Source organism: Anopheles gambiae, chromosome 2 (genome assembly GCF_943734735.2).
Source record: "Anopheles gambiae chromosome 2, idAnoGambNW_F1_1, whole genome shotgun sequence".
Lineage (NCBI taxonomy): Eukaryota > Metazoa > Arthropoda > Insecta > Diptera > Culicidae > Anopheles > Anopheles gambiae.
In genome coordinates, this window is record NC_064601.1 from 8,799,811 (window position 1) to 8,826,357 (window position 26,547).

General features: G+C 48.4%; 5 protein-coding genes and 2 long non-coding RNA genes across 12 annotated transcripts in view; 3 read left to right on the forward strand and 4 right to left on the reverse strand.

The window, feature by feature from the left end:
- The window catches only part of LOC1281458 (uncharacterized), a 35,753-nt gene extending 20,347 nt beyond the window's left edge, over positions 1–15,406 (reverse strand). For 2 of the 4 annotated variants that reach the window (XM_061647918.1, XM_061647917.1), the window contains exons 1-2: positions 15,108–15,406; positions 7,608–8,013 (exon numbers count right to left, since the gene is read on the reverse strand). In XM_061647918.1, coding sequence (XP_061503902.1) covers positions 7,608–7,703 — 96 coding nt within the window. In that variant the 5' untranslated portion in view covers positions 7,704–8,013; positions 15,108–15,406. Of the gene's footprint in view, positions 1–7,607; positions 8,017–15,107 lie in introns of all 4 variants that reach the window. The other 2 variants (XM_061647916.1, XM_321370.4) reach the window with 1 other exon arrangement.
- LOC4577308 (uncharacterized) lies at positions 6,454–7,580 on the reverse strand. Its single transcript, XR_009765239.1, has 2 exons — positions 6,925–7,580; positions 6,454–6,849 (listed from the first exon to the last, which is right to left on the reverse strand). It is a non-coding gene; the product is annotated as an uncharacterized LOC4577308 (long non-coding RNA).
- Positions 12,231–17,151, forward strand: LOC133391773 (uncharacterized). The gene is made up of 5 exons (XR_009765240.1): positions 12,231–12,515; positions 12,609–12,894; positions 13,044–13,251; positions 13,841–14,112; positions 16,403–17,151. It is a non-coding gene; the product is annotated as an uncharacterized LOC133391773 (long non-coding RNA).
- A 434-nt stretch (positions 17,152–17,585) lies between these two features.
- Positions 17,586–18,749, reverse strand: LOC1281456 (uncharacterized). Its single transcript, XM_321367.6, has 3 exons — positions 18,573–18,749; positions 18,383–18,479; positions 17,586–18,175 (listed from the first exon to the last, which is right to left on the reverse strand). The coding sequence occupies exons 1-3, from the start codon at positions 18,747–18,749 to the stop codon at positions 17,859–17,861; spliced, it is 591 nt and encodes a 196-aa protein (XP_321367.4). The 3' UTR covers positions 17,586–17,858.
- A 1,149-nt stretch (positions 18,750–19,898) lies between these two features.
- Positions 19,899–21,498, forward strand: LOC1281455 (uncharacterized). Its single transcript, XM_321366.4, has 3 exons — positions 19,899–20,063; positions 20,769–20,865; positions 20,954–21,498. Exons 1-3 carry the CDS (start codon positions 19,899–19,901, stop codon positions 21,376–21,378), a joined length of 687 nt encoding a protein of 228 aa, XP_321366.5. The 3' UTR covers positions 21,379–21,498.
- LOC1281454 (dimethyladenosine transferase 2, mitochondrial) lies at positions 21,487–23,365 on the reverse strand. Of its 2 annotated transcripts, XM_321365.5 has the most exons (4): positions 23,202–23,365; positions 22,331–23,111; positions 21,948–22,267; positions 21,487–21,869 (listed from the first exon to the last, which is right to left on the reverse strand). In XM_321365.5, exons 2-4 carry the CDS (start codon positions 23,102–23,104, stop codon positions 21,494–21,496), a joined length of 1,470 nt encoding a protein of 489 aa, XP_321365.5. In that variant the 5' UTR covers positions 23,105–23,111; positions 23,202–23,365; the 3' UTR covers positions 21,487–21,493. The 2 variants fall into 2 exon arrangements, with proteins under 2 accessions (XP_321365.5, XP_061503907.1); XM_061647923.1 differs by having other exon boundaries at positions 22,331–23,365.
- A 247-nt stretch (positions 23,366–23,612) lies between these two features.
- On the forward strand, positions 23,613–25,785 carry LOC1281453 (translocon-associated protein subunit alpha). 2 transcript variants are annotated; one of them, XM_321364.5, is made up of 3 exons: positions 23,613–23,917; positions 24,063–24,779; positions 24,859–25,785. In XM_321364.5, the coding sequence occupies exons 1-3, from the start codon at positions 23,854–23,856 to the stop codon at positions 24,930–24,932; spliced, it is 855 nt and encodes a 284-aa protein (XP_321364.3). In that variant the 5' UTR covers positions 23,613–23,853; the 3' UTR covers positions 24,933–25,785. The 2 variants fall into 2 exon arrangements, with proteins under 2 accessions (XP_321364.3, XP_061503910.1); XM_061647926.1 differs by having other exon boundaries at positions 23,616–23,917; positions 24,063–25,785.
- Positions 25,786–26,547: the final 762 nt, after the last annotated feature.

The window sequence follows — 26,547 nt, forward strand, 5'->3', positions numbered from 1 at the left end:
AAATTTAATTACATTTTTGCTGGCAGGGTTTGAGAGGGAGCGAGGACCGGTGCGAAAGCGCGAAGTGTGGTTGAAGTGGAGAGAGCAGCACCTCAATTAACACAACGTTTGGCACATATTTAACCGACATTGGTGGGTAAAGCTTTACCTTTGTTATGTAGGAGTTACAATTGAATTGAACAACAACAATTGAAAAGAAATGTAGAGGTGTCGTTTGAACGATGAAATTGGACTTACATTGTGTTGGATTAAGCGTTGCGCATGAACACTCTAATCGTTCACAAGGTATGTAGCAGTAATTCGTCGCCCTTGCTAATGAGAGCTTTGGCTTTGATTATTCTCTTGGCTTAAAGGCACATGTCCCGGTAACATTCTTCACACTGACAATAGGAAACAAATGAGCGTTTCATGTACATTTACCCCTACAGTCAATCATTAAGCGGTCGGTTCCCAGTTCTAAAGTTCCCTGCATCCTTCTCCAATTCTCTAAAAGCAACATATAAGAAACATAACACAGCCAGTCTGTACGTTTCTTCTCGCATCTTTTCTTGCGTCGCCATTAATCTCCAACCCCCTTTTTTCCGCAACAATTTGCACGACTTCCCTACGGGCAAGTGCTGAAACAACCCTTCGCGACACGGCCTGCACGGGCTGACGGGGTTCGGCAAATGCTAACACAAACACCCAACCCGGCCCATCCCATCATGCTGCTGGAAACGAGAAGCGATGTCCCGAGGCGTAAAAGCGGCGTGCCCGAGTTTCGGAAAGATTGTTTTAGACACACACCCGCGATCATCCGAGTCACGTCCCACGTTTGCCTCCAGATGCCGATGCCGGAAAATTGCCCTACTCGGCAGCGAAGGGTGTCCGCCCGTGTGGTTTCCACCTGTTCATCGCAAAATGGAGAAGAGTATGTAGGTGTGTGTGTGTGTATGATGTGTTGTTGTGCTCTTTTAAGTTGCAGAAACTTCGTCTTCCCCCCCCCCCATTTATCTGGAATTGAGTATCCAATTTCTGCCTCCTACCGATTTTCAGTCAGTGGCCAATATCGAGATGGCATATCGGCATGTAGGGAAGGAAAAGTGGAGGGAATGGTGCGCTGTTGTTTCGGAGGTTTTCCTCGACTGTTGTTGTCAACTTGATTTTTCATCGTTTCATCGTCCGTGTTGGTGTTTAAGGGGCCAACAAAAAAAAAACAGAAATTTAATTTGGAACATCCCCCATTGGAAAGGAGCCAAACAAGCCCCCGAACACACACACCGTTTGATGGTAGATAATTGGGGGAGGGGGGGGGGGGTGGAAACGAAGGGAGCTGAAATTGTTGCTTCACCGTTGTTGGGAGTTTCCGGAGGAAGGTAAAATGGCAGCGAGTTAATTCATTTTTCATTAACCAACCGGAAAAAAGCCCCAAACCAAAAGGACAAGGAAAGGATGGCTTATGGCGGGGGTGAGCTGCGACAGCAAACATGCTGTTTTGTCAGTGCCAAACCCCGACGAATGCGTCTCCTTGGTGCTTTGATCTATTTTTTGAATAATTTATCAACAGGATAGATGCCAATTAGCGGCCTCGGAAGTATGGTGATACACTCTCTCGCGGAAGCGAAGGCGACAATTAGTGTGACTGGGTGAAGATGAATAGAATTTCCTCAAATTGTGAAATTTGAATTTTGTCGAAAGTTTTAAATAATGACGTAATAAAGCTTGTTATGGGCATTTTTCTGCTGCAGCACCGCCCATAAGCCCAAGAGCGCGCGAGCGCGCCATCATCTTAATGGTCCGCGTTGAAGATAATTGAATGAATCATGAGTTAATCCTGTTTGCGGAACAGTTTTTGCTCGTAAAGCCATATAATGTCCACGTCCCACCCACACGTGAACATGAAAGAGTGGGCTTTATGGGGCATTCCACCCCCCCCCCCCCCCCCCCCCCCTTCTGCCTCAGGTTTCATTGCGAACGTTGTCACAGTTGTCGCCTTGTCACACGATGGGACATTTATAGACAAGGACATCTTCAAACACACGCTTCTTCGATGGAGAAAGACGATGATCTCACCTTCCTATCCGTATTCTGGCCAGCATTGTCCTCTTCAACGAGTACCGTCCGCATCCAAATGCGGTTTCATTCCTTTTCTTCCGGCCGGTGGCGAAGAATAAAAATGGAACAGACATTCTAGCCAACAGTCGCCAACTTTCGCACGACCACGGTGGAAAGCAATCGATGAAAGCATTACATCCGATTCCGGGCAGAGTGAAAGCAGCGAACACGAGCGTAAATGCACGACTTCAAGTCATTTGCAGTCAGCACAACAACACACACACACACACACCCTGCTCAGCAAACCACCACTACGACGGTGGGGCTTTGGCACTTGGGCCCTGCTTGTTCAAGGACTGACGCCGCTGCACACCCGAAGCCCAAGGAGTGGCGATGATGTAATGGATTCTTTCCTGCTGTACTGAACGTCGCTAGCTTCAGCGAGCGGCCCGCTCCGATCAAAAAGGATTGCAAACGGCGGAACAGGCTTCTCGCACCACATCGCCAAAGACTTACTAGTCCGACGACGCCCGATGGCTGCTGGTGAACGGTGCATAACTTCACCACACCGCCGACGTAGCCACGTGGCATGATGGCAAAGGAGCTGGCTCTGCTGAATAAGTTATTCCATTCGAACCCGGGAAGCGTGGGGACTCCATCACGGTACGTGTGTAAAGCGTCCATAAAGTCCCGGGATTAGGTAGCGGGGAGAGTGGACAATCAACAGTCGAGGCACTTTGCCGGAGCAGGATTGTAACGATTTTTGTTTTTGGCGAATGCCACACTGGCTCATGCCAATCCAGCCTCAATGCTCATGCTTGGTACGGCAGACCCAAATCGGCCTAGTCGGGGAATGGACACGAATGAATGTGTGTCCTTTCGCCGTTCGTGGTGCACTTGTTACGAGACGTCTAGGTAAATCCTCTGTCACACGTCCGGACACGCCAGACTAGACCGGGCGCCGGTCGCCGGGAGCTGTCAATGCAGGAATCGGTAATGACTCCGTGTACGGTTTGCTGTCCTGTGCCGATTGTGCCCGCTGGTGAACGCTTTCCGTAGGTTGGTAATTCGGCAGGCAAATCGGATGGAAAATGTGATACACCTCGTCCCCCCCTGCGTTCAGACGTTTGTTGCCCAATCGGTAAGAAGTCGAGCAGGAAAACGTGAGAGTAGAGAAACAGTACGAAACCGTCTTGCCAGAAGCAAATGCCACAAACGTCGTGAGCTCAGTTTGGTAAATTGAATTGAAATCGTTACGAGACCGGGCTAAGCGCCACTGCTGTGGCCACGTGAAAGTGCATGTGCGGACTAAATTGTGTAGGTGTGGATGTGTGTACGACGAGGGGTGGATATACCATTTTAATAATTTATGGCAAATAATTTACAGCGCGCAGTGTACGTGAAAGTTCCACCGAGCACAGGGCTGTTGGTTGTGTTGCACAGGGCAGGACGATGGCTTCAAATTGATGATCAGTCAAGGGTGTGATGGATAACTTAGTAACAACGCTGGGTGCATTCGTAAGGATCGTATCGGGGGAAAACATCGTCCCTCGTAAAAGTATCGAAACGGAGAGCACTGGCTGGCGCACGTGCGCAAGAGGTAGGCAGGACGACGGGTACTTGCTAATGTTAGTGTCTGCTTTATAATGCATGAGTGTTCAACTTAGGTGGCGATAAATGACATCCGTGCTTTATGCTGGAAAAACGTTCTCATTTATTGAAATTGACAGCTCGATACGAATCATTCAAAAAGTCACAAAGTGATGGACTAGATAAAGTAAGGGTTATAGAGGGATTCCCCTTGTCACTTGTAGTAAATTAATACCCTTAAAACACCACAAAATTCTTTCAGAAACAAGCCAAAACAACTCCTGAGAACATGAGCTAACCACAAAAAAGCTAAACAGGTATGTATCTGCCAGATTTGGTACTATTTTCACCAAACGGACAAGTACGGCAGTGGCTTAAAAGGCCTGCAGGACTATTGCCATTCCCTCTTGCGCAATTGAAAAGCTTTCCTCCTTCTTACGCCAGCAATACACTTCCGTATCCTTCATACTATATTTGTACGCGCATAATACATTATGCAAGCTCACGTTCCAAAATACGAAAGAAGTACAAAAGTCCCCTCCCAAACGCTGACAATCGTTAAAACGTTTCATAACCCCATGCACACCGGCGTTCGTCGCTTCGACACGAGTGGGTCGCATTCATTACATGTCTAGCCGGTGTCATTGTTTACCACCAACAGACTGGGCGGCGATGATGATGATGATGCTGGTGGTGAGATGCACTCTACGCAGCTCGATGAAATGCAAATGCTCCATGCTCCGCTATTCGCTATCGCTATCATTTCAACCCCAACATACACAATCTTCACAACACACACACACCCAATTTAATCAACGTCATCATTTCCCGCCTCCTTTTTGGAGCCGACACGTATTCGAGGACGTATGTCAAACGGCACTGGTATTCTGTTTGCTTAGCGTGCTGCCTCTGCCATCCTGCTGCTGCTGGCACATTCCGGAACAACCTTTCTCGGGCAAGCATTTCCGGACGGTTTTTGCACGGTCGCTGCGGAAAGTTGCCGAATAATTTTCCTAATTTGCACGCCCACCGAGCGGGGCCAAATGGTTGAGATTTTCGTTCCACCTGACCGCACTCCGCATGGTCTCCCCCGTGGTTGAGTTGACGTAGGAGGAACGTGTACCGTACGTTAGGGCGGTTTCGTGCAAAAGTCTGAGTCTGAGGGTAAACAAAAGTGCCCCAACTGTCGTGGTGGTTGCTGAGCGTGTACTCCGGGGTCTTTGGAGTGCAGTCGCGCGTATCAGTGCCGACGCTCTTGAGCGTTAAGGATTACTTCGTTATAACGAGGGAAAACGGGGTGAAAAAACGGACTCATAACGAGTGTCTCGGGTGAGTCTGTTTTCAAAGTAATCATTAATCTCTACCGAATGTGCATATCGTGCACGAATGGGGAGAAGGTGTAGCGCGATGGGACGGCGTACCTGAGAATATTCCTACACATTATTGCATCCCTTTTAAGCTGCAAACCAAAGCGCAAAGGGATATGCCTGAAATACTTCTGTTTTCCATTTATGGGAGCATTTGTTTACTCTTCTCATCACACAGGAAACAGGGCGATACTTGCTGCTCATTACCATCAGATCTTGCGATGGATACAAGAGGCACGTATATTTCCTGTCAAAGAGCGAATCAAGTGCAACTCTACGCAGGTTGAAGACAGGAAGGGAAATATTGTTTCCACTCAGCATTGACGCAGACAGGCATTTTTCAATGCCCTGTACAGACGAGTGTCTGAATCGAAGGTGTGGGTAAACAACGTGTAATAATCCCTACGAAAACAGAAGGAAAAAACATGTGTCTGCTGTCGCCTCCCTTCCGATTAGTTTCTCATTTTACCACATCATCGCTTAATCCGATTAGTAGCCCGAGACGGGGGCAGTCAGGCCTTACGACAAAAGCTTTTGAACCGTTTCTGTCGAATTGTAGTTGTCTCGATCTGTAAGACCTGTGTGGTTACACATCGACTGTACTTCCCTAGAGGACATCCCTAGAGGGGGTTCCTTTAATTATCTTGGATGTTACAGACATTACGAAAACGAACACAAACTGTAACAACAAAATGTAGGTTTACTTGTGCTCTGTAGTCGTACATTATCGAACAACGCGTTAAAGTTTAGGGAATTTCAGATATTTAGTAAAGACGATCCTAAATGAGCCGGTCTCGTAGTACGGTCGTCAACTCGTACGACTTAACAACATGCCCGTCATGGGTTCAATCCCCAAATAGACCGCGCCGCCATACGTAGGACTGACTATCCTGCTATGGGGGGAAATCTATTAGTCACTGAAAGCCAAGCCCACAAGTGGGTACAGGCAGGCCTTGACCGACATCGGTTGTTGAGCCAAAGAAGAAGAAGAAGAAGAAGTAAAGACGATCAAAACTCTCAGTATCTCGGACACGGTTAAGATACAACCAAAGATCTTTTGGCTAAACTTGGTAAGGATACGAAAACTTCAACTTCAATACTGTCGCAGTCTGAATTAGTAAAAAAGCACACATCTCACTTTTGAAGCACATGCTTTGCGGCATATTGAAACATTGACAACGACGTCCTCTAGAAAGAGATTGATTGTTCTACAGTCACGACTTCTAAGATGAAGAATTAACAATAAAAGAGAGGTTAGAAGACACTTTCGTCGAGCATAGATTGTGCGGGCATGTTTTAAGTTGCTCCAGTAGGTCGTACGTGTCAATACAATACGTTATCAACAAGAAGGGAACATCTGCTACGCATTGCTAAATTTGATTGCCTCAAAATTATTGCAAGATTGTGAAGTTTCTGTAAGTCTCTGACAAAACACATGATATAAAGCAACAAAAGAGCGAAGTAAAAGAATCACCATTTTTAATTTCTTAAGCATGTTAAAGGCTCTTTTACTTTCACAACGTTCACACATTACTTGACAGTGGATGGAAATCTTAAGTGCTGGAGGTAGTTCGCGACGCTCAATTAACTCTCACAGCCTTCCCTTGGCGGAATCCGTAGATTTCCAACGTTGCCGACAGTTCCGTAACATTGTTTTGGCTTGTCATGGTCAGAAACAGTCCTTTCTTGTTTTTTGCCTGTGGAATTACAAGAGTACACTCAACAGATCCCTGCGTCTTGCTGTAGGTTATCTGTTCGCCAAGATGCGCATTAGGCTGGTAGCTGATCACCAGTGATAACTGTTTCGGTTCGGTGGTTGATGAGTTTTTGAAGCTCAATGTTTCGAGCAGCACGTCCCCTGAAAACGGTCGGCACAAAAGTAGAACCATTTCGTAACCATGTTTTACAACACTCTTCACACTCCACAACTTACCGAAAACGCGCTTCCCCAAGCCGACATTGCATAATCCCGCAGCAAACGGGACAATGGCAAACAATGCAAAGTAAAGAAACACCACTGATCTGTTCATGGTGATGGGTTACTACTGACTGAACCGAGCATTGCTTTCACTCGTGATAAGCAATCGACGTGCTTCTTATCAACCTACCCTCTCCCCGGCCTAGGTCACAGCAACATTCCGTTTTGTGATGGGTGTTCTGTTCTAAAGGGGGGTATTAATTTGGGAGAATTGTACTTTTCTATGCTCCAAAAACTGTACCGGCGTGGTGACTTGTGCCAGACCAGATGCTTAGATCATAGATCCTCTTGTGTAATGACTTGTCCAATTAGCGCCAAGCTTTCGTCCGTTCGCTCGTGAAGCCATAGCGGGTAGAAAGCTTTTCGCTTTTTGCTCTTGAGCACGTTTAACATCTTTACAACACACACAGAATGGTTCAAGACAGGCTGGTGTCAGCACCGTTTGGAGCACTCAAAGCATGCAACCACTCTTCAGGAGTACCGCCGGGAAAAAGGAATCTACACGAAAATTGTTACAGACACCTCAGCCATCAACCATCATCATAACATTTCGGGTGCAATTCAGACACTATAAAATAACGCTATAAATTGTAGCCCACTAACGGATGCTATCAAACCTGCAGACGAACAACACTTACCTCCGGTATGTCATCCGGCACCTTGCCCATCCAGGACAGTGACAGTATCGGGCAGTCGCATCTTGTGTTGGAGTTTTTCTCAAAATGCAAATGCATGATGTCGGCCTCGGCAGTGGGCAGGGGGTCAAGCAAGCGCTACTGCTTCCACCCACATGCACTCGCAAACACCCAACAAACACTTGTCACTGCAGGGGTGGTGTCGCTCACAGACACACACACACACAAACGCAATCGAATTCACGACATTCACGACAAACGCACACTGAAGCAAGCTCAAGGATCTGTTCGCCGTACCGCACAATCACGCAAACACTATTCACTATCTTTCCACACACTACCGAACTATGGCGCACGTTGGCGCCAGAGAAACCAGGTTCGGTTTTTTTGGAGGACCAATCTACTACGTCTACTAGGGAAGAAAAGAAAACAAACACACTCTTTCGTCACTAAAGGTGGACTCCACAAAAGAACGGAACCAGATTGTTCTGGTATGTCTCGTTGTGTTGTTTGAATGAGTTGGTCTTGCACCATCTGTCAACTGTCAGCAATGGTTACTGCGACGATACGGAGATGATGCCCGAGTGCCAACAGACTTCGACAGACAGACAGAAGGGCCTTGTTACTCAGCTGTTGATTGATGCGTACATTTACACCCGGTCGGTGATCACTAATCACACGCACACACACACATATTTACTTCGAACTGAAGCATCATGTTAAAAATGCAAATGATAAGACTGGAACAGGAACAGTTTTCCACCAAAAACCGCGGTGCAAGTGCAGGCTAGTGAAAACCGTTGTGCTAGTGAAACATGTGTCCTCCTCTGCGCGGGCCTACGTCACAACGCCACCGTTTCGGACACGAACATAGTCGGCACGGCACCGAGAAACCTTCAATCCACCCGTGCAGCTTGCTATTTTTGGCTAAGCGTCATTAAAGCGTCAATGTCAAGGTATCGGTTATGCTACTTCACACACACTCTCTCTTTCTCTCTCTGGCGACGCGGCAGATGCTATTTTCACCTCCCGATCACTGCACAAGCCCGTGGGATGGAAGCTTTACTGATGCCTGATCGTTTACATCTCGATTTGCCCGACGTCCCCTGAAAACCAGGCGTTGGTGTGTTTGGTGATGTTTTTTTCTTCTTGCATGTGTGTGTGTGTGGCGATTCTCGCAATCTTTACAGATGGTTGGGTAATTAATAATTAATCGTCATGGTGCCATAAATTGTGGTGTGCAAATTAGCTCCACGCGTGGTCGGTGTAGGTGTTGCGGTTGGTTACACGAGCTTGATTAAACACAGCACCACCGCAAATGGCATTCCGCTGGTTGGGAAGTAGTGTCATATATTAGTACATTGCATACGTGCAGGCGTTGCTGTCACAGGCGTTCAGTAATACTCGAGTAATGTTGTAATAAAACGCAAGCAATAAATGTTCGGTTTTTTGTTTGGAAGAGATATGAACAGATTTGTTCCATAAAATCCATCAAATGTGCCTCTTCTTTATTCGCAATTTGTAGAGTTTTGAAAAAGAATGACACTATGACTTATGATACTTAGTGACGTTAAAGAGCGCCCTCTTACGGCAATTTAAAGGAATAAAAACTCTGCCGCATAACCATGTTGTGTACTTTGCAGCACAAAGCAAGATGTTTTGTCGTTTCCATTCATTGTTATTCACAAAAAGTTGAAAATGCTTTTCCTCTTCGCTACCTGCAAGACTTGCGCCGTCAGCTGGCCCATCATGAAGTTGTTCGATGCTATAGAATTGAGCATAAATATTGCTTCCCTATCCGGTGCGATTATTTTGTGCAAAACAGTGTGTACACTTATATAGCACACACCCAGCAAAAAAAAACTTGTTTGAAATTGTTATGAAAGCTTGTTCAGCCGCCCGATCGCCATCCATTCATGACCGGGTTCGAGGAAGTGTTCGCTCGAGTGTGTCCAGTTGAGCCGACTGGTCTCTTAATTAAATCGTTATGCAAATTCCGGGAAGGGAGCGACTGCGACTGACATTCTATTTATTATGCTGTCCCATTGACAAACAAGTGTGTTTTCACCTCGACTGGTGGAAGTACCATGCGGCTCCATCGTCGGGTTTGTCAGGTTGACTGAGAAGAAACATTAAAATTCTTGAATTAAATTTATGTTTTGTGCGATTTTCTACAAAATCAGTCTCACCATTGAGCAATGTTATTTGTAGAGAGAAATGCTAAAATAAGGTAAAAAATGGTTAAAAAAAAAACTGCAGCCAAAGAAATCTCGCCACGGATCTACGGATCGAGCGGAAAAGCACAATTTTGTTAGCTGCTGCATGCTTCTTAGCACAATGTAGAGTTGATTTTTCCCTTCCTCGGCCCAACATTTCTAACCCACCAGAGGGTGGCTGGAGGAGTACGGGCTCTGCCTGGCAACGAGTACCGTATCGCCCAGGGTTCATCAGCCGTTGGAGCAGCCAACACGATATTATGAGCCACGGGACCATATGGAAGCGCCCAACGGTGGTGGAGAGAGAAACGACCATCCGGCACAGACGACGACGACGACGATGGTGTCATCGAATGAATAGCGTACTCGGTATCTCGGTATCATTTTACCGCCGCCCACGTGCACCGTCTGCAGGGGTGTAGATAAGAACACTCGTCAAAGGCGTAACAGAAGGATTTCTTTGGAAAGATTCTTTTACACTTGCTATCGAAGCATTTCGACTAACTAAGTAACGAGATACTTTAAGCGTGAACCTGAACGGATTGCAAACTTATAATAATCACAGTTTTTGCAACCCTTTTCCCACACCTACCCTGTCTAATGCCCTTGCATTAAGTGTGTTAAATATTACGCTGTCAGTTCGATTATCGTTTTTTTTCTTCGCCATATCCTTCCCACCGACCGATCAATCATAGAAAAAGTCGATTTGGAAAGTTGATCCTTTTTGTGGCACTCTCCCTCTCTGTCCCGAGGTTTGGGTAGGTGTACACTCGAGACCGGGCGCGTCTGCGTGCCGCAGAGGGTAAAAGCTGCGACCGACTGTCGTTATCGGAAAATTATATATCACATCTTGCTTTATACCCCACTTTAGCTGTTCATTTTTCTTTTGTTGGGTTGTTGGTGGAGAGCGTTTCAACAGAAAAGCTTTGCGAAAGGTTACGTGTATCGAGCATTGTATCGTTCACGTTAATATTGCTTCTTCGCCGGGGCACATAACTTGGTAAGAGTGGGGCACAAAAAAGGCTCCACGACGATACGCGTTCGTTCACGGGCTTTTTCTCAATAAGCTCATTGAAGTGTTGTGTCGTTTGCAAAAGGAGCAAGAACAGCATTGTACGCGATCCATTAACAATGGATGTCATTTACACAACGATGCTGCATGAAATGTCAATCGAGATACGGTAACATCGACGTTACGACGTTGAGCAATTGATTGGTCTATTGTTCGTGTTGAGAGCTGTCTCTACACTCCATTTTCCCTCACACTATCAACTCTCACTGTCTATAAATGTGTAGCATTAATTGTAGTTTCCTTTGGTTCGTGACGAAAATATGCCATCGACTATATTTTAATTTTGGTGCATTATTGATCCAGTTTAATCGCCATGATTGATCTCTGGTTGATGGAACTAGGAAAGGTCACCGGCGTCTGACATAGTTCGACACGAAACGGTACCACGGGGCATGGTGGTCGTGGAAAATTTCGGTTCACTGGTTTTGACACCGCCAGACACCACCAACGAAATGCTCCGATGAATTCGACCACCGTATTTTATGTCCAGGCTCACAAAAAAGGAGGTCAACAGTTGCAGCCGGTTTGATTGATCGCTTAATATAATTATAGATAAACATCAGCGATATTCGATAGTGGTAGGATGCGACAGGCAGGGGGCTGTTCCAATGGTACAGTCATCAACTCGAACGACTCAATAACATGCCCGTCATGGGTTCAAGTCTAGAATGGACTGGACCGTCCCTCCTGTAGCAAGGATTGACTATCCTATCCGGCTTGCTTGGTAATGAATAAAGTCTCGAAAGCCTGTATGTATAGGCCGTGGCATGTCCGCGTAGGACGTTACGCCAAACAAAAGAAGGATACGACTGAAAGTCAGTTAATTCTTCTTCTTTTTCTTCTTCTTCTTCTTCTTCTTCTTTTTGGCACAACAACCGCTGGCGGTCAAGGCTTGCCAGTACCCACTAGTGAAGTGGGCTTGGCTTTCAATGACTTAATTGTTACCACAGCAGGATAGTCAATCCTACGTATGGGGACACGGTCTATTCGGGGCTTGAACCCATGACGGGCATGTTGAAAAAAGTTAATTATGAAACGGAAATGAATCGTCTGGTTTAAGCCGTTCCAAAAGAACCAAAAGAACCAAAACCTGGCGGGTAAACCTGTCGAGTAGGCTTATAGTAAGTCTGTGTTGTTCAGTAGTCTAGTAAGAATTCTAGTAAGCCTTAACAAATCCCTGACCTTGGGACTCCCCCATCGTGCGTAGGTCGTTGATGCCAAGGAGGAGAAAGAAGAAGAATGTAAGGAATCTTCCTTTTTTCATCGTTTGATTGGTGTAAACCCCCATCCATCCATCCTCGTTCCATCTCATTTACAAACCCGTCGCCCATCTCTTAGCATTTTCCCCGATGATGTCCAAGAACGTGGCGAACAAGTTGCCCCGTTGCCTGGGTGCTGTGCTGTGCTGTGCGGTTGCTAGACACCGCGAGCTACACACCATGCTTTACACACCAAATAACAGAAAGGCCCTCCACATCGTAGTGGCCGTTGCTTGGTTGTGTTGTTGTGTGACATCAAAACGCTCGCAGCGCGGGTCAGTGTGATAGCTGCCGAGAATCCGGGGCGCAGCAGCGACGGATGACACCGTATCATTCGCCTCGTTCAAACATCCTACCATCGAAAGTGAGTTTTTTTAAATCCCTTCCATTCGCTCTTTCTCTTTTTTTCTCTCTCTCTCTCTATCTCTCTCTCTTTATCTTCTTTCTTTTTGTTTAGCTGACCAAAGAAGAAAAATATTTCGATGGAAGCAAGTGGATATAAAAAAACGGACAAATTCTTTGTGGGGCCGGTTTGAGTGTGCGGCAGAGAGAGAGAGAGCGTGTAACCTTCAACCACACACTATTGCGCTCCCATGGCCTACCTTGCCTTTGAAAAACGAGATCGGACGTCACCCGAAGAGACGCGGACACATCGTTTGATGGGGTGGTGCTGTTGTGGCCCGTTGAACGACGCCGGGGCAGGAGGGAGGACTAGATCAGCTATTTTTGGCACCGAATTTATGGTAATGAACTTACTGTCTTCCTCCCCGCGATCGATTGGCCTGGGGGCGAAAACACAACAGCGCGGCGGTTTGTTTGCTCCGGTCCGGCCGCAATAATAATTCGCGAATCAATCAACATGCACATAATCAACTCCTTTTTCTATCAACAGTAAACGAGCTCGCTCAGTGATGGTACAACGTGTAGAACAAGGGCAGCGCAGATAAGTTGGAATGAACTTGCAGCGATTTTGTCGCTTTCAAAAGACATCAAACGACAAGTGTCTAATATCGCTCCAGCATGCCAGTGGTGTTATGCAATGGCCATTTTGCTATCAATTTCGCGGACACAGCACACCACCTCGCAGGTAGAAGCGAATGGTACGAGCAAAGTCGATAGTCCAGGCCCCACTATGAGTTTCGTGGGATTCGAACGGTCTCTTACAGGGTTTTCCAGGGGTTCTCATAGTTGTGGGACTCTTCCTTGACTTTTTCTTATGGGAAGTGAACTTTATATGTTAGAAATTGGACTCTGTGGCACCCTTTTTGGACAGGCTCCTTGGAAATTCCTATCGGATTTGTCCAATAAGGATGCTATAGAGTACATTTCCCATTGCATTAAGTTTATTTCACGTAAGAATGACTCCCAGTCAGATAGATAAAGTGTCCCACAGCTATGAGAACTCCTGGAAACCCCTGTATGGGCTGACGGGGGGCTGAAAATCCGGCACGCCGACGGCTGCTTTTTGGCACGGTTCCGGAAGACCACTCACATTATTCATTTGCTACGATTGCACTCAATTGCAGCTGTCGATGATTTGTGAATCAATCGCCGTTGATGCGATGACATCGTTCCGTCGAGAGTAAAACGACCCTTTAGGACGGGAACTGTGGGCCCGAGAATGATCCTCTCCGTACTTCATTAGGATTTTAATGCACTTTTTTGTGTGGTGTGTTGTTTTGTTTGCAGATTACGAAGCAGTAAAAAGTACCATCTCGTCGGCAGAGTAACACAGGTTCGGGACATGATTGTGACAGTCAGTAAGAAACGGGTCCGTCCGTTCACGATAAGCCGGCTCGCGAACGGGCAAGAACAATTCAATCTGGTCTGATCGACCGTACGTACATCGTCCGTGCAAGTACATCGGCCCATCATCACGCAACAGCGAAACGGGCAGCGCCCGTTTTCTGCCCCATTCGCCACCAGGTCCCAAGGGTACCACTCCCCCCCCTCCCAGTAAGGTATTTATCGATTTAATAACAATTCTGTAGCTAAAAATAAATTATGCATAAACTTCACTTGCATATATTTTCGGTCGCCTTATCCCGGCCGCGTTTCAACCGCTGGTGTATGGATGTGTTTGTTTGTGTGTGTGTATGTGTGTGTGCTGTCTGTGCTCCGATCCTTCCATATATCGTGCCGTTGCCGTTTGAAAGAAAGAAAAAAAAGGACCGTCGTCACGAATAAGGAGGTCGGCGCCGATTTCCTTTGGGGCGTTTCGGTTCGCCCTTCGCTCAACCGTCTCCGTCCCCATCCAGCCCCTCAATACTACCCGTAACATACCGCACGCAATCCTGGGGGCATTTCGCACAAACCACACACACACACACACACACACACACACACACACACATACAGAGAAGCAGACACATTACACATGGCAGTAGGTGGCGTGGTTTTTAATGAAAGGGAAGAAACGGAAAATCGGCACACGGTCGCAAGAAGGGAGATAGAATCATCGCAACAAATCTATACACACCCGTACGTACACACACACACACACTTTGCTGTAGCCACATCACTGACACTGACAGTTAGAGTTGTACGCGGGGAGCGTGAGATTGCCAGGAGGGGTTTTTCCGCTTTGCTTGCTTGACGGTAGCGGCAGCTTCTTCGCTCATTTGGACGATTCATTCATCTGCGAGCGAACGGAAAAAAGCTCCCCACTCACACTCACACACACACGCACGCCTCGTACACAGGCAGGGAGAAAGGTTTGTGTGTCAGCTTCACTGGAAACATCCTTCGCGACACACCACCCGAGCCAAAGTAGCCTTTGCCTTTCGGTATTTCGCTGTTACTTGCACAAATTCCGCGTTTTGCCACTGCCACTTTCACCGAATGGGTGTCACAGTAATGGCAAGCACGAAACACATAAAAACACTTCGCGGTTGCTTTCCCCGGGGAAAGCTGAGCATTTCGGGCAATTTGGGGGGAGGGGAACAGTTGCACCTACCAGCAAAACACCACCAAACGCGAGTTAAGAGGAGAAGGACACCACGAGAACCGGAACGGAAAAACGCTTCGCCGCTTTACGCTGAAAAATCTACCACTGAACGACCACTTTTGGGGCGTTCTTTTCCACCGCACTTGTGCGTCACTCCCGGGAGGGAGGGACGGGGGAGGCAAACAAACAACAACAACAGCAACAAAAAAACAATAAACCCAGTGCGCCAGCCGTGCCAGTTACTGTATTGCTGCTCCCTCCTAGCTTGGCAACGTTAAATCTGCAACTGTGCGAGCTGTGCAAGATTTTCCACAAGCTTGCCCGAAGCCGAGCGAGCGAAAGTCCGGTGAGCGAAATGAGAGTGCGGGAAAACTGCGATGAGAGAATGCAACCCCCACACACACACACACACACACATGCGCGAACATCCCTTCACACATTCATTTTAGTAGATACGGTAAACCGCTTTTCGGTGTATTTGTGTGTGTTAGGGCGCGCGATATTGATTTTCCGACCAATACAATCCGTACAATGTGTATTTGCGTGTGTGTGCGTGAGAGTGATTCAGTGTAAGAAGTGGTGTTGTTTCGGGAAATGGTTTTTCATGTGACGGAATGAGCATGTGAATGTGGTTGTGTGTTAGGCCCCCGAGGGGGAGGAGCAGGAGCAGGGGTGAAATTGAAGGTGGAAGCGCGAAGCCCTGGGTGCGGCTCTGGGAAAACAAGTTGCGCACGTGGGGGAGCGCTAAACAAAAGCGCGCGCTCTCTTTCTCATTTCTCGTGTCGTTCTCAGCCCGCGCGGTACATTGTTGCTCAGTGCTGCTACGCTCCCGGAAACCGGGAAAACTGGTTACCACACAGGCAGGCTCTGGTGGTAGTGGAAAAGTGGGCCCCTGCTGCCTGCGCGCCGCCGCTCGGCACGGTGTTTCATTATCAGCTCAACGCACGTGTCCGCGATGATGGCGGTGGAGCCGCCCTTGCTCATCGTTTGCTTACCCGTCCGACACACACCACAAAGAGATGCCACCTGTTTTCTGTTCGTTCGCGGCGTGTGCTTGTTGTGCATGTTAATTTGATTTGAAAGTGTCACTACTACCGGGTGCGCAAATCAAGCATGTTTCCAATCGGAGGAAGCTCATTAACAGCGGGGGGAGGAAAGCAAAAGTGGCTCTGCCCGGAATGGTGTGGCTGGTTTTATGGTCATCTTGTGATCGCTTGCTGTTTGAGGAAGAGAAATTATTACTTATTTTAAAAAGCTCCGCGTACACAAGCTATTTATGGGTATTCATATTTTGTCTTTTTTAGCACTTTTCTATGACGACTAAATGCTGACACACATCCGGAAGAGTTCAGGCCAAACCGAACATCCGTTCTTTAGCAACAACAGTTGAAGCGTTCTCTCGCAATACGATAAAAGCACAGTATAAGCACTCATATAAATTTCATCCGATAAAATTGCATCGGATCAGCGTACGGACGAGATTTGTATCGGATTTGACAGCTAACGTCGTTTTCATCGCACGTCCGACGTTATCAAAACCCATAAAATCGCATCGGATCAGCCCTGCAGAGAGCCGGGCCCTGCAGAGATGGCCCTGCAGAGAGGGAGAGAGCACGTGAGCACGTCGGCTGGCTGTATTCTTTCATCTAACACAATGCTAATTCATTTAAACTCCATCGTTTTTTGTACGGGAAATCTCTTCAGCGTTTCTATGATCACCTGGACGATAGATCAAGTGTCAATAAGTGTCTGCTTCGAACAAGTTTGATTCCAGCTCGGCTCATGTCAGCCAAACTCTGACTGTTTCAGTTGCTCTAAAACAAAATTTGAATATTTGCTTTAAAATAGTCAAAGCATTTCTTCGTTGCTGTTGGAATTAACCGAAAGAATTATATGCATGCAAAGGAAACGGAGTAAATTGAAATAGTTATTGTTCTCTCCAGCATTCAAACCCAAACGGTCAATTCAAACGGAGTCTTCTAGCCGCCCTTTGTCAGAGTGACCAGAAATAGTAATCTATCTGTAGTCCTACCTATTCAAAGGTGAGCATCCTAAAACAACTGATTTTTAATTTCTCCTATCAAAAATCAAAGATTTATGTTTATCAATCTTTCCTTGGAGGAGAATCCTTCGTACAACTTCCTGCTCGATACTTCAGAAAGACCTACATTCGTGTGATTGATGCCACCCTCCTTTCTCCCATTCGACAAATATTTTTAACAGATATTGTAATTTCTAAAACTACCGAGTTTTAAGCTCCTACCTAGCTCCTATCGTAAACTACCGATAAAATGTTGGTGCTCCTACCGGTATCCGGCAAAATAATCTGGCCACACTGCCCTTCGTATCTTTCTCACTGTGAGCGGATCACTCATTCTCACCGCATGAGAGCAGTCGCGGTTCTCATCTTTTCATTTCAACAACGGCCAACCGATGTTTTGGTTCAGTGGTTTGTTTTTCTTTTTTAATCTTAAAACACCTAACTAATTCCATCTAAAATAGTCACTTTATTGTAATATATTCTTCTTTTTTTCTCTTTTCTAGCTCAATGCCCGTTGTCAGATGAAACGAGCGTGGGGAACATGCATTTACTTCCGTTTACATCAAGCCGGCGGTTACCTATAATTTGAATGTTTCGCGGTTGTGGGACAAACGGTTCGGGAACTGAACGATTTGTCGAAGGTGCTAAAAAGGAAACTGCGACGCGGTATTTTGCATACGGCACTGGAGGAACTGTGTGCTTCACTCCTGTGTGCTTCTTCATACGCCCGCCGATTCCCGCTGGCTGCTGAGCAGCGTCCGGTTGAACGGTACGTCGGAAATGTTAACACACTCCAGCTCGTGCGTATCCTCGTCGATGCCGACCACCAGCTTTATGTTGGCCAGATGGCACAGCTGATGCTCCTGGTTCAGCACCGCGCACACGTTCATGAAGCGCACCTTCCCGTCGGCACACTGGTTCGGCACACATTCCGGGTGCTTGCCCTTCGGCTCGATGTAGATGATCTTCCCCGAGGGACAGTAGCCGCGGGTGTACATTTGGTAGCACTGTTGCGTTTCCGGATGGTACACGTACGCTGTGTGAAGCAGAGCAGAGGGGAAAATGGGGATTTTTGTAAGTGAATCAGTCGCCAAACTACATCCCCCCCCCCATCCTATCATCTATAAACAAAAATGCCCCGAACCCTTGTGCCTTGCCGTGGTACACATATGCAGCTCCAAAGGCTGCTGATAACAGCAGAGCGACACAAACACAGTGGGTAGCAGAGCCAGACGACACTTACTTGGCTTACAGTCACACACCCAATCGTTCTCGTGGTCGCCCGGATAGAGGATCTCGTTTTCGGCACACTGCTTGGGGATAAAGATCGGGGTACGGTTCTGCAAAAGAGGAAAAGCAGCGGCGAGATGAGCCTACTAAAAAGCCTTCGACACAACGACACAGTAGTGCGAAGTAGACGATGCGTGGCTTACCCGTGCGTTTTGCTTCGACTCGATGGCCGACTGTTCGGCGGGGTAGGCGAACAGTTCGGTTGTCCGGTTGTTGTTGTTGCTGCTGTCCTGTTTCGTTTGAGCGTTAGTGTTGGCGGGCAGCGCGCAACACCCGGCGATAAGCAGCACCAGGCAGAAGATGCGACCTGTGTCCAGCATTATTCCTGCCGACGAGGTGTGCGTGTGTGCGTGTGTGTGTGTGTGTGTAGAACAAAAAATCACAGTCCGTATATTTGGGCTACGAACGAACGCCAAACAGCATCACGCGGCTCCGCACGGTAAGGTCAAAGTAATCCTTGCTTGACCGGCTTCACGACGGTAACTGAGTCGCACTAACTCCCGACGGGTCCGGCCCGAGCAGATCGCACACCCGCAGCAGCTTGCACCGAAGCAGCGAAGAGAACGAGAGAGAACGAGAGAAAGAGCGAGTGAATGATGATGATAGTGGCCTCCCCAACAAAACAGGCCCCAACACACCACTAGGGAGTTCCTGTTTTTGTGAGCTGGGTGGGAAACCCCTACTGCAACCTGTCTTGGCTCACGATCGTGTGCGCGCACACACACGCACACACTCGGTGGCGGTGGGGAGAGGGCGACGCAACGAAACCGGGCGCACAGTTTACAAGGGCGCGAAACGACGACCTGCCTGGCGACCTTCGCCAATGGTCCCGCCGGCTTCGGCAGAAAGATCGAAAGAGCACGAAAGAGAGCCAGAGAGAGAGAGAGAGAGAGAGAGAGAGAGCGAGAGAGAGGGAGGTCGTAGTAGCTTAGACAGTGGACTCGTTCGACCACTTACGTCACCGATGGAGTGGAGTCGTCGGTTTTTGTCCGATTCTAAGTCAACGTACGCCAACGTCGGGGCAGGGAAAACAGGTTTTGCGCCACTTTTATTATAACAACAATTGCGGATACTGTAATACTCTCGCGCACTTGAAGATGGCACCAGGAATCTATGGAAAACAATTTACAGTTACAAACGCTGTTTCAAACGTAAATCCCCCCACCAGGCCCGCAACACTCACTCATACACACGGAAACGCACAATCTCCGGCTCCGAGTAAAAATGGGACGCGATGTTCGCAATTCAAACAAAAAAACACGTTTTTTCGCTGTGTTGCTGTTTAGTGTGTGGGGGATTTGCCTTTTGCGCGATCTTATCACGCAGCCTCGCGAGCCGCAAGGGTGAGGAAGATCGCGGTCTGTTCGCGGTCGATCGGTAAAGCCGGGCGTGTGCGGGCGCGCTGGCTCGATGATCGGCGAAACTTGCGCAGTAGTGTATTGACCGGTGCGTTTGACGGATCGATCACGATGATGGCAAGCTTCTCGTCCCCGCTGGTGGCAACAATCGCCGGAACCGTTGCGATCGTACAGCTGCTGCTGCTGACGGTGCTGCTGCACCCGTCCGTCGGGGCGCAGGAGCTATTTGCCTTTCCGGCGGATGTAGTGGTTAGCCCGAACTTGGAAAATGCCCGTGTAAGTAGACGCGCCACAAGGAAGGAAGGCTCAAAAGGTTATCATCCATCGGTGGCGGTGGTGGCACAGAACGGGCAAACAAACAAACCCTCGAAACGATCAATAAGTGTGCGTGAAGCATAGAAATGGCCTTATTGGTGTGTTTAACACGATTGGTGTGTTCTTCTTTGCAGTTTCTAAAGCGTGCAGGAATTTAGCATCAAGCATCAGGCCTGGTGGAATTTACGTAGATTCTAAACCGGTATCTTGCTCTCCCTCAGAACCGGTGGGATGGTTGGTTGGGCCCGGGGTGTGCGTTAGGAAGCATCGGACGAGTCCGAATGAACAATCAAACAGGTTAACCTTGAGAACAGTGAGCCAATAATTAGTGGATTTACCGAATTGATCAATCGCACGCCGTGTGGGGCACAGGGTTTTGAAGCGCAGAATAATCGGTTTTGCCAATTTGGCTGTTTAAACAAAAAAGGCACAACAAAAACCATTTTTTTTTGAGTTCCCCTTTTGACCTACAATGGCAGACACGGAAGTGAAAGTTGAACTGCAGATGAGTCCAGCCCATAAAAGGCGAAAGTGGGAACAATGCAAAATACAGTGGAAGAGAGAGAGAACAACAAAAAAAGTACCAAATTAATTAATTAAAAAGCACCAAAAATCATTACATTTCCCTCATTTCTTTTCCCCCTTTTTCCAATTCCTTTCAAACAGAATCGCACACCCGTCTATATACCGGGTAAGTGTAGCACGAACGAAATTCTCTACCCTGGCGATCACGACAATGATTGGGTGTGTGACTGCCGTCCAGGTAAGTCGCGCAGAGGTCACGCTTTCCTCCCGGAAAAATCCTCTCAGTTTCACTCACTCACACTTCCCCGGTGGTTACCTGATTGCAGGATACGTGTACTCCCCACCGCAGGACAGCTGCTATCCACTGTTCCAGCAGGGCTTCTGTCAGCCGGGCGAGTACGTGGATCTGGCCCGCCCGTCGATGATCGTCAAGTGTACGCGCAACGTGTGCACGGGCAGGAACGAGGTACCGTACCGGGAGCAGTGCGTAAAGCTGCACCAGAACAATCGGCTGTGCAAGATCGAGCGACGCGTCAGCTGGGTGATTGGCGTTAACATTACCACGCTCGAGCTGGACTGTATCGCGGGCACGACCGACCTGCTCGAGATCACGGTCAACAACCGCAACATGGAGGATGGGGACGAAACGGACGCGCCGGTTGCGATGAAAATCGTGCAGCCCGTCTACTTCAAGGATGCCAAGCTGTGCCAGAATGGCACCAAATCCATGTACAATGGACGATGCCCGTAATCTCCCAAGGGCCTTGGATTACGACCTCTACTACCCGTTCGGAAAGGGGGGTGAGGGGTCCATTCCTCTGTGTATTATCTGCAAATAAAAAGGGCTTCCAGCTACTAGTGTGTTTCTAAAGTGTGTCTGTACTTTTCTTGCTTTTCGCTCGCTGCAGTTCGCCCGGTTCGTCGGCCGACTCGTCGTCGTCGAGCGATCGTGCGAAGCGCTGCTGCTTGTGCTTCTGGCTTTCGACCGCCTGCATGAACGGGGACTGGTGAAACTCGGACCAGTTGATGAACTCGTTGAACAGTGTCAGCACCTGCGCCGGTGTGAGCTCACCAAATTCGGTGAAAATGTTAAAATTGTCCACATAGTCGTTCGAGGACAGGGGGACCGATTTTAACAGCTGGCTGGGTAGCACACCGCTGGTGGGATCTTTTTTCGACGACGATTTGCGCGTGTAGTTCGAGTTTAGTATTAGGCGTGCTCCACAGTGCGGTATCCAGTGTCTGTGGAAGAGGAGCGAAAGGTTTACTGCAAACATTCGTTCACAACGTTCGGTGTAGACGGTCCGGTCCAACACTCACTCTAGCGACGGGATGATGCGGTTTCGTCTGCTTACGTAATGCTGCGTTACAAACGACGCAAACAGGCTCAGATTGTCGGGCAGCAGATGGTCGAACAGGTTGCGGCGTGGTACGATCCTCACCAGATACCACTCTTCCGCACCGTCCTCGATGAGCTTCTTGTGCAGCGTGCGAAGCTTCTTGGTGCCGCCGGTCGTACACCAGGGAAGGAAGTGTTTGCTCGGCACCTTGCCCAGGAACTCGTGCTCGAAGTACAGCTGAAACACGATCGTACCGCCGCGGTACAGCTTGTAGCCGGCGTCTTTGGTGGAGGCAATGTGCTGCGGAGGGAGAATGTGTTATTAAACCGGGACCACCACACAACAAACAACACTTCAACTTACCGAGAAAAGCAGCGGTGACATTACGAGAAACATTTCATACCGGCCGAGCGAAAAGAGTTCCGACTGCTGCGTGATCGAGTTCATCAGATAGCGCAGATACTTGACCGTGCCGATGACCGAAAACAGCCGAAAGCTGACCTCTTCCTGCCACTTCCTGTGCGGTATGCCGCTCAGCATGCCGCACACCCGCTGCCCATTGTCGAACCCGTCCAGGTACGACAATCGCCACAGCCCGTTGAAATCTCCTATCCGGAGTGCATCCTTTGGTAGGTTGAATGTGGCGTTTAGTCGCGCTTCGAACGATGCATCCGTTTCGTACAGGCGCAGGTTGCGCACGTTACGCTGTAGGAGCTGTTCGGTCAGCAGACCTGGGCCGGGATTTACCTCCACCAGCAACCGATCGGCCGGTAGGTCTTGTGTCAGCACATCGGCGATGCGGGCTGCCGTCGTGCGATTTGCTAGGTAAAAGCGTTCGGTACTGAGGGAGCTTTTGCGTAGGATCGAGGGGGGGAATTGTTTCAGCACGGATGCATCCATGCCGGGTGTGGTTTGGAAGTATTCAAGCACATGTTTCGGTATGGCAGTATCGGCGGTGGTGGTGGTGCTGTTTTTTGCTGCTGCTGATGCTGCTGCAGTTGCCTTTGGCTTTCGAACACGTGGTGTTTTGGGTTTAGTTGCCACTGCATCGTTCACTATCGTTCGGCAGAGCGATGTTTGTGCGCTTCGCCAGCGGGGAAATATACGTTGTAGCATGTGTAAGCGGTTGCTCGTCATGCTGGACCTGATGATCACGTAATGCGTAGTCCCCGGTGCAATGTGAATTTCGGTTAATAAGGGAAGGCTATTCACTTTTGTTCTTATTTTTACATACTTTTAGAACAATAAAGCGTTAATAAATGGCCTTTACCGGCTGAAAACGTTACGAACCACGAGTTTTGTGGTATTATTGTTTACAACGTTTCGCAATGAACGGCGGCAGTTGTTATGATTCAACTGTCATATTGATTTTGACAGTTTCATTCGCCGTTAGGTTACAGCAAATGGTCGAATACTTGCAAACCAAGGTTCGTGCATTCCAGCAATGGTTTTTGTTGAACATTTTGCCATGAAACAGGTTACCTTTTCTGTTTTAATTTTTCATGTGATTTTTCTCACAACAAGATGCACAAAATGCACTGTTTTTCTTATCCACAACATAAAACAATTTTTCTCGAGCAGCATACCGTTAGCGCATGTATGCACCTTGCGCACCGTCCTGCCAAAAGTGCTCGATTCCATGGCCGTCACAACATCTGCTCGAATACGTTCGTTAGGACGTGGCCGAGTCGATACCGATGCGATTCCACGCGTCAACATAACTTCAAAATACAACTTCATTAAATGTAACTTCGTGCAGCGCACGTCTGCCCGTACGCTTATTCTGCTGCCGCGTCCAGTTGTAAATACTGTTTTTTGCCACTGTGGTGTTGTCTGAAGCGAAATACATCGTCGCCTACCGCGAGTATAGAAGCTGAACCGTAACAATGCAAAAGTTTTTCGTGCTGCTGCTGCTGGCCCTGCCGGCCGTTCTGCTGACGGTGAACACCGGTAAGTTTGGCTGGGGATTGGTAAAACTCATCCCCCAAGTGCACGAGCTCAACGTGGCAGCCCCGTTGTTGTCTCGTGTGCGGGGAGGGATTTGGTTTCGGGTTTACTTACCTCGGTCACTCCGTCACTCTCTCGTTCTGTGCAGGTTCGAGTCCGTTCGCCTTTGCCGCGGAAGACGAGCTGGACGAGGAGCTGGTCGATGTGGAGACGGAGGATGCCGCCGTCGTGGCAGACGAAACCGAGCCGGAGGATGATCTCGAAACGACCAAGTCGCCGGATGCGGACACGTACCTGCTCTTCACCCGGCCCCTGCACGCGTCCGGTTCGCAGCTCGAGCTGCCCGCTGGCTATCCGGTAGAGTTCCTGGTCGGCTTCACGAACAAGGGCCAGTTTGAGGATTTCGTCGTCGAGTCGGTGGAAGCCTCGTTCCGGTACGCGATGGACTTCAGCTACTTCATCCAGAACTTCTCCGCCGTACCGTACAACCGGGAGGTGAAGCCGGGCCACGAGGCGACCGTCGCGTACTCGTTCCTGCCGACCGAATCCTTCGCCGGGCGCCCGTTCGGGCTGAACATTGCGCTCAACTACCGTGACGGCCGCGGCAACCAGTTCAGCGAGGCCGTGTTCAACGAAACCGTCCAAATCACCGAGGTGGACGAGGGGCTGGACGGTGAGACGTTCTTCCTGTACGTGTTCCTGGCCGCGATCGTGATTCTGCTGCTGGTGCTCGGCCAACAGTTCCTCGGCTCGTACGGCAAGCGGAAACGCCCGACGGCGGCCCGCAAGGTCGTGGAAACCGGCACCGCCAGCACGAAGGACGTCGACTACGAATGGATCCCGTCGGAAACGTTGAAGCAGCTCCGTAAGTTCTGGCGAGACATAGCAGAAAGCAAAACGGTACACTTATTGTGTATGTTCCCCCTTTTTTCTCCTCCAAACAGAAAACTCCCCCAAGGGTGCTCCCAAGTCGTCCCCGAAGCAGAGCCCCCGGCAGCGAAAGGCGAAAGCGCACTAAACTCTCCCCCGCCAGGCGTCCGTGAGACAGTGAAAGACTCGCTCGCGCCCACCCACCCCTCCGTGTGCTGGTGTGCACTTTATCACCACAACTCATCCCCTTTCCTCCCTGCTTTCCTCCCACCCCCCATCCCACTCCGCTCTGTCACAGTGTCGTACAAACATCGTATCATTTTCCCATGTATCAGAACCGCAGCCGTGTTGCTACATTTTCATCATCTCTCCCCTTGATGATGCATCCTTCAGCGCATCAGGCAACTTAGAATGTAATTGTCCCCTTTCCCGCTGTGTACACTCGTGAGACTGCAACCGAATGAGAATGGTTAGAGGATAGAGAGAGAGAGAGTGAGGGAGAGGGAGAAAAGTCCAAAAAGTGCAGCAATACTCCTTCCCTCCGCATCCCGTCATAAAGAAGGTGTCACGGTGCATCAGGCAGCAATCAGACGTGTTTAGGCGCTTCCAGCAGCAACAACAGTAGGACGTTTAGTAGACGGGCTTATTCCTCTTCTCCGTTACGATCACAGCTAAGCAAGCAGGCACAAAACAAGTTGAGTTAAGCTTCGCGGAGATTTGGTTTTCCCATTCAGAGAAGGGCTCGTTCGGTTGAAATTATAATTACGTTTCTTCATGATTATTACGTTCGTCGGTCGGTAGTCGTGACTACGGCGCGCACCTCATCATCACCTCAGCGCCGCTGCAATGAGGCAACTGGGTATATCTTTACTCAATGGAGTCGATAGGAAAGGATTTTTTTTCTGTCATTTTTTGTCCGTAGTTAAACTGTTTTTACTACTAATTTAATGAGAAGAAAGCATGTGAACACAGAGAAATAAAAGAGAAGATAACAAACAAAATAATGGCACTGCTTCGGTTCATGCGTATTGCAGAAAGAAATCAACTTAATAATGTTCTTTTTCTTCTTCAGACAAACATTGTAAAGCATCTAAATGCATTTTCAATGAGAGTCAAACAAGGGTTAACGACTTTCAAAATCAAAACTCTAATTGTTTATCTAATGGTATTCTCTCTCACAGCAACAGCATCGATGCTTGCACGTTGTACGACCGTGACCGAAGCGCCACCAGGTGGCGGGTGACAGAAGCAGCTGGAGCTTGCGTGCAAGAATGACAGCAACGAATTTTGCCGTTTAAAAAGCCACGTGGTGGTGGTTGCGTTTTGAAATTCCAGTTGCTTTATGCTTGCTTTCCCTGTTTGTCGTAACATTTCTAAGAAACACTCGGTTATTTTAGTAATTCACATCCGATTGTTGATGTTCTTTCTTTAGGGCATTTTACTCGATTAATTGAACGCTTAACGGTCCCACTCTCCTGTGAGATAACAGGATTTTCGTCGCCATGTTTCCATCAATTCCGTATAGCTCACTTTCCCTCGATTATGTGTATCAGCTTTTAATCTTTCCAACAGAATCATTACCCCGATTACTGGCTCGATGGATGGATGGAGGACAGACCACCCGGGGACATCAGTGACGCTGATGGTGTTTGCTTCAGCCGCCAGCAGTGAGATAGTTTAACGATTTGTTTTTGAAGGAAAATCCCACTCCACCCGAGTCACCGTAATCGGGGACATACGCACAAGCATGATAAAGGATAAGC

Excerpts from the sequence above, each read along its gene's own strand:
- LOC1281456 (XM_321367.6), bottom strand. The coding sequence starts at position 18,749 with ATGCTGGACACAGGTCGCATCTTCTGCCTGGTGCTGCTTATCGCCGGG. Across the intron at positions 18,480-18,572 it reads AGTCGAAGCAAAACGCACGG|AACCGTACCCCGATCTTTAT; the intron begins GTAAGCCACGCA and ends CCTCTTTTGCAG. Across the intron at positions 18,176-18,382 it reads GGTGTGTGACTGTAAGCCAA|CGTACGTGTACCATCCGGAA; the intron begins GTAAGTGTCGTC and ends TGCTTCACACAG.
- LOC1281455 (XM_321366.4), top strand. The coding sequence starts at position 19,899 with ATGATGGCAAGCTTCTCGTCCCCGCTGGTGGCAACAATCGCCGGAACC. Across the intron at positions 20,064-20,768 it reads CGAACTTGGAAAATGCCCGT|AATCGCACACCCGTCTATAT; the intron begins GTAAGTAGACGC and ends CCTTTCAAACAG. Across the intron at positions 20,866-20,953 it reads GGTGTGTGACTGCCGTCCAG|GATACGTGTACTCCCCACCG; the intron begins GTAAGTCGCGCA and ends ACCTGATTGCAG.
- LOC1281454 (XM_321365.5), bottom strand. The coding sequence starts at position 23,104 with ATGACGAGCAACCGCTTACACATGCTACAACGTATATTTCCCCGCTGG. Across the intron at positions 22,268-22,330 it reads TGTCACCGCTGCTTTTCTCG|CACATTGCCTCCACCAAAGA; the intron begins GTAAGTTGAAGT and ends CTCCCTCCGCAG. Across the intron at positions 21,870-21,947 it reads CGCATCATCCCGTCGCTAGA|ACACTGGATACCGCACTGTG; the intron begins GTGAGTGTTGGA and ends CCTCTTCCACAG.
- LOC1281453 (XM_061647926.1), top strand. The coding sequence starts at position 23,854 with ATGCAAAAGTTTTTCGTGCTGCTGCTGCTGGCCCTGCCGGCCGTTCTG. Across the intron at positions 23,918-24,062 it reads TCTGCTGACGGTGAACACCG|GTTCGAGTCCGTTCGCCTTT; the intron begins GTAAGTTTGGCT and ends CGTTCTGTGCAG.